The sequence below is a fragment of the Anser cygnoides genome, chromosome 25, assembly GCF_040182565.1.
Source record: "Anser cygnoides isolate HZ-2024a breed goose chromosome 25, Taihu_goose_T2T_genome, whole genome shotgun sequence".
Lineage (NCBI taxonomy): Eukaryota > Metazoa > Chordata > Aves > Anseriformes > Anatidae > Anser > Anser cygnoides.
In genome coordinates, this window is record NC_089897.1 from 4,592,744 (window position 1) to 4,602,668 (window position 9,925).

Below are 9,925 nucleotides of genomic sequence, written 5' to 3' on the forward strand. Positions count from 1 at the left end.
CCATGGAAGGTTTGGGGTTCATTACGCTTTTAATCCCCTAGAAACCCACAATTATTCATTATGATCAGAAAGAGCTGCTTTTTGCCATGGCAAAATAAAACATACTCCATTGCCGGCGAAAATGGCAGCTTCGGGAACAGCAAGTTGCTTTTGCTTTACACTTCAATGTTTACAGAGACTTATTGCTCAATTTCACTACAAACAGTACTTAAAAGCATTTTATTAGATCTGGGGTTATCTGAGAAGACTGGTTTGACACTAGAAATATGGTCAGCTTTTACCTAATCATAGGAGTAATTTGAGTTCATTTAATGCCTTTGCCGAGCTTAATTTGCCCCCTTTGGAATTACTGCCATTTTTCTGATCAATTCAGATGTGCCCTGTCCTTCGTGCAAGTCAATACTCATGAAAATCAAGCTGATCAGGAAAGAAAGAGAGGCATTCAGAGCAACTGCCTGCCTGCATAGCCAGCCTCAAAATGCACTGTGTGAATTAATGAGCCATAAGGAGGAAGGCATATTAACAGACAGCTACATCAAGGAATTCTTTTCTTTCTCCTCTTAGCTGGATATATTGGATTAAAAGCCACTATGATTGACTCGCAGATGCAAAAGTTTTGCATACTTATGTCCCACTTGTAGGTCAATAAGACTACAATAATCAGGACAGAAAGATGTTTCAGTGAAAAGGATCTAATTTGTTTTGCTGGCAGCACAGAGCAGTTCGCATTGTATGCTTTATACATCTCCTATTATTGACAGCAATACTGTTGTTGTGTTGGACTCCTGAACCCATTTCTTAGGACTGTTGAGACAGGAAAACAACAACTACTACACGAGCAATGTCAAACTTCTTTTATTTCAAACTTCTGCAGCAGTGCATTAGTTACTGATTGATATGGAGAAAACCTCCCAGCAGTTTCTTCTCTCTATTATAAACACGATAATACTGCAACTTTACAGTAATCAGAACCCTGTCTCTAAAATACTTGTGCATAACTGCAAACTGTTTTTAAAAAAAAGCTCCATTCCGATATTGCTGACTTATTTCTGAACTGTATTCTCCCCTCATGATTTCAAATTCTGTTACAGTAAAAATTCCTAGCTCTGCGGACCCATAGATTGCTTTCATCAACATATTAAATATAAAGCTAAACTTGTGTTTTTGTGTCCCATGACTGCAAATTAGAGTTACAGGAATGAGAAATAACACGTGGAAGGGAATGAAATAGGTACAGTTGGTCCAGAGTCGCACAAAGAGTACAAAGTCAAAAAAGGCACTGCGGAAAGGAAAAATCAAGCGTCGTTTTCAAAACAGGTTGTTCCTAACAGAGACACCAGTGACACACTGCTCATCAGAATAAAGCCTATGCGTTTCTGCATCATACTGAAAGATCAAGTTTTTATCGGTCTGTATGAACCAGACTTAACTTTGTTTAAAATATCTCTCCAAAAATTAGCTTCTCTCAAGTTGACTTTTCCTTTTCGGTTGTTTTAAAAATGTGTTATTTCAAGCAGCACAAGCTGGGCAGAATCAGTTTCACAGGTAACCATTCTTCACAAATTAGCACAGCAAAAAAATCATGTGTAGATGGGGCTTTTGAATCCATTTGTTTTACAGGACTAAATCGAGGGGTGGTTTGTCAGTTTTTTTTTAAGTACCTTATGTGCCACAGAGCAAACTGAAAAAAAAACACACATCTGCACAGTAAAATCGTTTTCCTGTCTGGTTGGGTTTTTGTAGCGATCTCAAGTAACGACTGTTTCTGTGCAGGCTTGGTTTTCTACACTTACTTGTCTGCTGTGTCTATTAAGATGTTAACAAGCAGTGTGGGAAAAAAACAAACAAACCGCCAAGGCACACACTGGTACCGGAAACCTCTGGGCCCAGCAGAAATTATGCATAATAAAAGAAAATCATAAAAGCTCTTCCTTTGGCTTTTTGCTTGTTTCTGAGAGGCGCTTATGAAAAATCAAGAGGTCCAGATACTAAAGAGACACTGATATGTAACAAACCGATACACAAAAGGTATAAATAAGCCATTTTAACCCATGTTACAAAATTCCTGTTCATTTCCCAGCTTTTACTGACTTGAGTAGTTAGTTGGTCCTGGGCAGAGACTTCCACTGCCTCGATTTCTTCCTCTGCTGAGGCAGCTCTAACACTTGACCTCTTTGCCCAAACGCTTTGAGGTGCACATATGGAAATCAATAAATAACACACGAATATTAACAGCTTCATGACGTATCTTTCTAAAAATTAGACCCTTTTCCCCATATTTCGTAGAGGACTAAAAATACTGACAGGATGATTAAAAAAAATATCATTTTTTTTTTCTTTTCCCTACCATGTTTAGGCAGTAGAATTCAAGGAGACAGGTCAGTTTCATTGCTAACCAGTTCTACACATTTCATATATTTCTACAGTGAATCCAGGGGCACAGGAAAAGGTATGTTTAAATGCTTATAAAGCTGAATTTGTCAATTTTTGCACAACAGAATCCTACCCCAGCTACTTTAGCTTTTAATAAAATAGTTGGAACACAACATTAGGCCTAAATTTCATAGCCCTTACCGTTTACCTGTCCTTCTCAACTCCAGATAACAAAAACTCAGCATTCTTTTGTGCTCAGTGACAGTAATCAGTTCCTGTCCTCACTGCCTTCTGCCTCCATAGATTATATAGGGTAAGAAAAGACAGACAGGAATACCTTGCCAAAGAAAATCAGTCCCAAATTAGCATGAATCAGGACAAACCGATTTATTGTCCTGTTTTCAAATTATGCTCTGAAGGGAAAGTCTTCCAATATTTTCATCTCTCAGCACTCTGCTTATTTAAACTGCTAGGGAAGGGAAAACATAATTGAAGAGCACTTGTTTAAATCCTAACCCAAAACCCAGGCAAGACAATTCTATGGCATAGCACGCTTATATAAAGTGCATACAATGCTACGTAACGACAGCCTTGCAGACTGAGGTTCCTAATAACTCCTCTAAGATAACTATCTAGTGTGCTTTTACCCATTTTTTTTTTTTGTTGTTGGCAAGAACCGTTCTCAACAACAGTGAATACCTGGGGGACGTGCTAGGAAAAGCTGGCATCAAAAGGCAAGTAGGGAGCGGTTCTCTTCATTTCCTTTTGCCCTGCAAAGTCTTCTCCTTTGCTTCCCCCTTGGACCACTAAAACCAGCAGGTGGGCTTTCAGAGAGCTGCGTTTCCAGCACCATCCCTGCTACCAAACTCACCCATCGCTACAGAATAATTGTGGGAAGGCAATTCATCAGCAATTGCAAAGCTATTTGAGATTGTAGGATACAGGGTGTTCTAAAAGTGAAAAGAACTGTTGTTCTGTCATACAAAGGAGTTTACAACCTATTCCTCATTCAGCTCTCAGTGCCCTAATAAAGTGGCAGCAGAACAGAATACGTAGGATTGTGCTAGACAGAGGGTGAGTGAGAATGAACGAACAGAAGGCAACTGGGCAATTCTTGGCACAAAGTCGAGGTCTGTGCTTTAAGCCCCCCAGTCGGAGTACACGTGAGTAAGGGCTGTGCTGCACAAATTCTCAGTTCACACACCGGTTATTTTTACACGTCTGGTAAAGTGGGACACCGTCATAACCCACATCTGGCTTCACGTCTTAAGGACGGTTGGTGACAAGGCTGAGGTGCGTTGGTCTCTCCGCGACGTGCCGGCACAGGTACGTAGTTCCACAGCACGAAGTAAGGAGTTTGCTGCAATCCCACACTGGGAATCCACGGGCACGGAGAGACCGCTTGAACATCGTGTGCATGAAATAAAGGGCACTGTAATGCTTTGGAGTGGTGCCACCGCGTATAGTGGGTGCGGGTTGTGGGGAATAAAAGGTGCAGCGATATTAAAAATAGACTTTCCACATCCTTCATCCTGCCCGGGACAGGTCGTCACATGTGAGAAGGTGAAGATAAGTGCTAAAATTTAAAAAATATTAATCCAAGCCATGTGCTTGAACACAGGCTGTGCTACATGACTAGCAGCAGAGCTTCCAGTTGCTGCTACACAAGAAGAGGAATCCTGTTCTCAGCCTTCTTCCACTTCTCACTCCCAGTCATTGCAGCAATGCTTTACCGAGCATGAACATGCACTAAAGAGAAGACAGTTCACTATCACGTAAAAAAAACAACAACAAAAAAAAAGTGAGAGCTGCTTTGAAAAAAATAAAAAATACAAAAAAGAATAAAAAGGACATTGCTGCTAGACCCAAGCAGGTGGTGTAGTCAGTGCACCTAACAGCAAGCCCAGCCTGGTGGGGATGACTCTTTTATGTTAATGTAATCCCCACTCCCGGGAGCAGAGGAACTTCCATCACGGGTGGACGAGGACATCATCTTTTCAATCAGGACTCTGGAAGACAAACATACGTGACTTTGTTTTCTTTTTAAACAAGCAGCATTGGGCCACGCAGTTTTGAAGAAATACAAAAAAAATAGAACCAAATAAAACAAATAGAAATAACTCCTTTTAGAAGAACACACAACTCCAGAACTTTAAGGACCGAAGAGTGAGGTTAAGGAGCCTGATCCGCACTGACAGCAGCACCAGCAGGCTGCAGTGATGATAACTGATGCCTGAGGACTGGGACGCAGCAACCAGCTTCCTCGGGACAAACTGCCCAACCTCAGGTACGGTGTGAATGCCCATCGCTGCTGCCTCTCACCTTTCGGAACAAGCCAAATTCTCTATTAAAGGATTAGTGCATCACAAAAGAATTTCTAATATATTTGCACAAGAAGCCCTATCCTCCTGGTAGAAGGCAGCATACGGAAAAAACCCATCCCCGGTACCGATTAAGGCATTTCTGTTTCGAAAAGCATGTCGGAGCTTAACCAGGGACAGAACTTCTGACCTTTTAGAATTCAGTTTCCCTCCGGGAGATTTACTTGCACGTTATTGCTGCTATTTGTTACTCCCTGACAGCATCTCCCCTCACCTCAGATGGCGGTGTCTGAGAGAGGGAATTAACTCTTGAGATGCATCACGAGGCATTGTGCCTACCTCATGGACTCATTAATGTTCTTGTTTTCCTTGACAGACGTCTCCACCCAGCCAGAAAAGCCGTTTTCTTTGCTGAAGCGATCCACTTCTTCTCTCGTCACTGCCCATGGGGAAAGGTCACACTGTAAAAGGAGAGTCAGTCATTTTAAGTTCAGCCTTTTAATTTTTAAGCTGGGAGAGGAACCTCTCCCCTCACCCAAGCAGTGCCTGTGTCGAGGCAGCAGGAGGGCTCAGCCCCATGCATCTCCGAGATCACAATCTGAGCGCTCTTAGGGCAAGGTTCTTAATGGGATGTTGCAAGCAGCAGTACATTTATCTCATCTCAGATACTGCCACACCTCAGCCAAGCACGCATGGAATGGAGGTTCCTCCAGAGCAGGACAAGAAAGCACTGTCACTCGTCCAAAATCTGCCAGGCCTAGCAGCACCAAGGGGATTTTACCGGCGTGGTGCCACCGAGGCAATCCCATGGATGTCAGTGGGCAGCACGAAGAGAGTGAGAAAACCCGTCCCAGGGGAGCTCGTGTCGGTGGGAGTGCAGCCCGGGCAGTCACACGGCTTTCCTTAACGCAGGCACAAACGTTACTGTAAAATTGCTATCGCAGTTCGTTGCTTGTGAAGAAGCGGAGAAGAAAAGCCATTCTCCCACCCACCTCTCATGTGTTTGATTCGCCTCCAATTTTAGACTCTGTCAAACCAGGCAAGTCTCAAACTGAATCTGGAAATGGCTGCTGAGCCAACGCTGGCACGCGAGGAACAGAAAGGTACTTTTTAAATGAATGAGAAATAAATCACTGAAAGACAGCACCCATTCTGCACGGTGAAACCTGACACTGCACCCAAACGAAAAGTAGCCATCCCTCTGGCAGCTCAAGTTTGTCACGCACAAACTTCCCCAGGCAAGTTAAAGACCAAGGAAGAAGAAGAAAAGCTTTCAGTGCCGGAGGTACAGATCTCTAGCTCCAGCAGCAGAAGAAACATCCTAGGACAAAATGGGTGTTAACACCTCCTTAGTGCCATCCAGCGTTAGGTCCTGCCAGTCTCCTAAATAAGGAGGAGAATCCTTGCTAGAGAAAGAAAATTCAAAAGACGTGAGGAAAGGATGAAAAGCCCACAGGCTGCGGTACAGCTCAGGGCAAGGCTCAGCAAGGCTCAGAAGGTTTCTCCTTCCGTTCCGCAGCTGGGAAAGCCCAGGCACACGCGTACGCGCACACGGAGCGCGTCTCAAGCTGCTCACTTTGTTAGCCAGCAGCAGGCAAGGCACAGGGTTCCCGTCTGGCAGCGTCAGCTTGCTGTCCAGATCCTGCTTCCACTTCTGGCTGTTGCCGAAGGTGCTGACGTTGGTGACGTCGAACATGATGATGCAGGCGGACGCCTCCCTGTAGTACAGCCGCGTCATTGACGTGAAGCGTTCCTGCCCTTCAGGATCAAAAGGAAAAGAAATCCCCCCAGAAGTTACCGTTTTTTAGATTTGTTCATGGAAATTACGTGCCCATGAGGGTACTTCGTTTCCTCAGCTGACACCATCAACCTCCACTAAGTAACGAGGAAACGGGCACTGAGATGCATCCTGCCTCGGAGCCTCAGCAGTGCAGGGAACTGGGACAAACTGGGAGTTCGTAACCCCGACCCAGCCACTCAGGTGTCCCAGAAATGTTTTGCCTGACTCCCAGTGTAACAACTTAAATTAAATTTCGCATCCCCTGGATGCGCACCCCCTGGATAAGGGCAGCCGCGCTGCCTTCCAAATCTTAAACGTCTTTTGAGGACTGAAATCGAAATCAGTTTCTTGCTGCAATCCTCTTGCAGCAAACTTCTCCTTCCTGTTTTCTTTTTAGAGATTCCAGGCGCGCACGCCTGAACGGTGAAAACGGAGGCACCCACAGCCCCGTTTTCCTCGCTGCCCTGCATCCAGAGGTGCCATTTTAGAGCCGCTACGGCACCGACCTGGCCTTTGCCCTCTGGCACTAGGGCAGCTGAGGACGGCTGAGCGGGCTGCACGGCCGGCTCTCCCCAAAGACCCCCCAAAGGTGCCCCCCTGCTGACCCAGGCCCGCCACCCCAGCTCGGCACGGCTCAGCACAGCGCGGCGTCCTGTTTCCATGCCCGCTGCCCGCTGGCCTCTGCCGCTCCACTCCAGGGTGGACGCCTGTTCCCAAGGAAACCCCCAGCCCTGCTCGCACAGGTCACTGAGCAGCCAGGGAGCGACGGCCCGGGCCCCTCTGGTCCCGGCAGCCAGACCGGAGAGACTTCAGTGGGGTTACACACGCTGAGACGCAGGCATCGGGCCTGGCTGCCGTGCCAGAAATCAGAATTTGCACACCAGGCTCAGAGCTGGGAGGTTATACACCCAGTTACAGATCAGCTTCTCTCCCCATTCATCTGCTGTGCCTTTGCAATCAAAAAGAAAGGTTTGATAGAATTTATCGTCCGTGCTTCTGCGTTCTTTGCAGATGAGTTTTTGATTAAATATTAAAAGTACTGCTGCAAACTAGAGACAGCACTGCAAACCAGGACAGTCCTGTCCCTTGAACCCTCAGGCTTTTAGGATTTATGTTTGCAACAGACTCCTACTGGAGGAAAATAATACTAATAACAATAAATAAAAAAGCCAAGCACTCAAGAGCTTTACATTTACTCCTGAACAGCTTCGTGGTTCGCGTGACGTACCTGCAATGTCCCAGAGCTGAAGTCGCACTGTCTCCGACTCTGACCACTGGACCACCTTCAGAGCAAAATCCACTGGAGAACCCCCCAAAAGAAAGGAAACATTATTAGGGGCATTCTGCACCGCAGGGCTCGTTCCTGCACAGCCCCTCACCACCTCCCAGTGCCGCTGTCCCGGTTGTAGCAGCTCGCACCGGACCAGCACCCGCACCAGCGGGAGTTTGAAGTGAAAGGATCAGAGCAACCATGCGCTGTGCTCCCTTTTAAAATTCCTAATACTACAGGAAACTCAGAAAAAATGCCAATAAAATGCTGAATTTGTGGCAGTTGTCTGTGTTTTTTTCTGCACTGCCTAAACCATTCAGCCACTGGTAGGTACGTGGAGCCCGGGGTCTCCTTCCCTGTGCTGCTCACCGCGACCTGCAGCTCATCCTTAACAAACACAGAGGGCAGAAAGGGAAACCACTGCATTTTGCTCAGATTATGATGCATCAGGTTTTCACTGCAGGAGGAAACTGCCCAGCAGTGCTGCCTTCCATGCTCAGCAGGCCTGGAACTTTTTGAAGCTCGGACCTCATTAAAAAAAAAGCAGAAATAAAAAATCCTGCAGCTCTTACTGCTGGGAGCGCAGGCGCGACCCCAAGCACTTTGCAATTTGCTGCCCCACTGGGCTGTGGCTCTCCGGTGTTTTCAGCTTCTGACTAATTAATCCCCTCTGGATTAATGAATAAATTTTAAACAGCCCCCACTAGTCTGGGTCCTCAGAGAGGTTCACCGGGTAGAGCCCCAGCACCTGCTCCTTGTAGGTTACTAATTTACGTTCATGTTAAAGAACTATTTCATCTTGTTCCCAGCCTCCTTGTTACAAAGCTGGTGTTTCCCCCATCGTCTTCCCAGGCGCTCCACCTCAGAGCAGTGACTTCGTGCTGCTCAATAAGCTGAAACAAGCTGCTGAGGAGCCGAGGCAGCAATCGCAGGCTGGGTGTTTGGGGCGGCTGCTCCTGGGGCAGGCGGGACGGGGACCCCGAGCCTGCACGGCCGGACCGCGGGGGTGCCACAGGTCGCTGCAGGCAGCGGGAGCACAGCAGAAGCTGCGGCTGAGCCCTGCTGCAAAATGCGGTGTTTTGTACCTCTGCTGCAAAACGCGGTGACTACGGAGGGGCAGTTTTTGTGTCACACGTCCTTGCAGGGTTCCCATGTCTGCAGGGATGGAGAGGGGCGAGCTTCCCACTACAGCCTACCAGCAAGGGATGCTGAATAGAAACAAACGTGATAGTCGCAGAATCTTTTAGGCTGGAAAAGAGCCTTAAAAATCCTCAAGTGCAACCATCACCTGACAGTACCGGGTCCACCACTAAGCTGCGTCCCTTGGTGCCACGTCCACGCACCCCTGAAACACCCTCCGGGATGGGGGTGCCAGCAGCACCCCGGGCAGCCCATCCCGGTGCCCTTCTGCAAGGAAATTCTCTGACATCCACACTAAACCTCCCCTGGCACAACCTGAGGACATTACCTCGTGTCCTATTTCCTGTCACCTGAGAAAAGAGTCCATCCCCTCCTCGCTGCAGCCTCCCTGCAGGCAGCTGTAGGAGTGGCGTGCTCTGCCCTCAGCCTCCGGACCAAACACCCCCAGCCCCTCAGCCCCGCTCCCCATTTCCCAGCAGCTTCTCTCGTTTCTCCTCTCTGACCGCGTCCCAGCACCTCAGCGTCCTCCCTGCGGCCGGGGGCCCGGAGACAAACACAGGACGCATTCAGCGAGGGCCCCACCGCGCTTTACAGAGGGCAAAGCTCCGTGTTGGACCAGGCAGGAGGCTGCAGGGAGGCCGCAGGGAGGCCGCGGGGCTCTCCCTGTCTGCTGCCGCCTCAGCCCCCGACCCCAGGGTGCCGGCTCCTGGCTGCGGGCCCCCGGGGCTCACCTCCCACGGTGGACTTGTAGTGCCGGTTGAAGCTGTCGTTGGCGTAGCGCTGCACCAGCGACGTCTTCCCCACCGTGGCGTCCCCCACCACCAGCACCTTGAACATGCGGTCGCGGTGCCCCATCCCGGCCCCGCAGCCGCCCGCTGCGATCATGTGAGGGTCAGGTGGCGGCGGCGGAACCGCCACCGGCCGCAGGGCTGCCGGGACCTGTAGTCCGTGGCACCCGGCCTCGCCACCACGCAGGCCTGCGGCTGCTTCTCCCTCTGGGACTGAACGCCCCAAGGGTCCTCCCCGCAGCGGAACAGCCCC

General features: G+C 48.5%; 1 protein-coding gene across 1 annotated transcript; it reads right to left on the reverse strand.

Annotated features, from left to right (window-relative positions):
* Nucleotides 1-839: 839 nt before the first annotated feature.
* RAB29 (RAB29, member RAS oncogene family) lies at nucleotides 840-9,806 on the reverse strand. Its single transcript, XM_048070912.2, has 5 exons — nucleotides 9,616-9,806; nucleotides 7,703-7,774; nucleotides 6,271-6,452; nucleotides 5,034-5,155; nucleotides 840-4,382 (listed from the first exon to the last, which is right to left on the reverse strand). The coding sequence occupies exons 1-5, from the start codon at nucleotides 9,767-9,769 to the stop codon at nucleotides 4,265-4,267; spliced, it is 648 nt and encodes a 215-aa protein (XP_047926869.1). The 5' UTR covers nucleotides 9,770-9,806; the 3' UTR covers nucleotides 840-4,264.
* Between the last annotated feature and the right edge of the window lie 119 nt (nucleotides 9,807-9,925).

Bases quoted from the DNA above. Each gene is read 5' to 3' on its own strand.
- RAB29 (XM_048070912.2), bottom strand. From the start codon at position 9,769: ATGATCGCAGCGGGCGGCTGCGGGGCCGGGATGGGGCACCGCGACCGC. The intron at 6,453-7,702 runs GTACGTCACGCG...TTGATCCTGAAG, and splicing joins TCAGCTCTGGGACATTGCAG to GGCAGGAACGCTTCACGTCA. The intron at 5,156-6,270 runs GTGAGCAGCTTG...CTCCTTTTACAG, and splicing joins GCCTGCTGCTGGCTAACAAA to TGTGACCTTTCCCCATGGGC.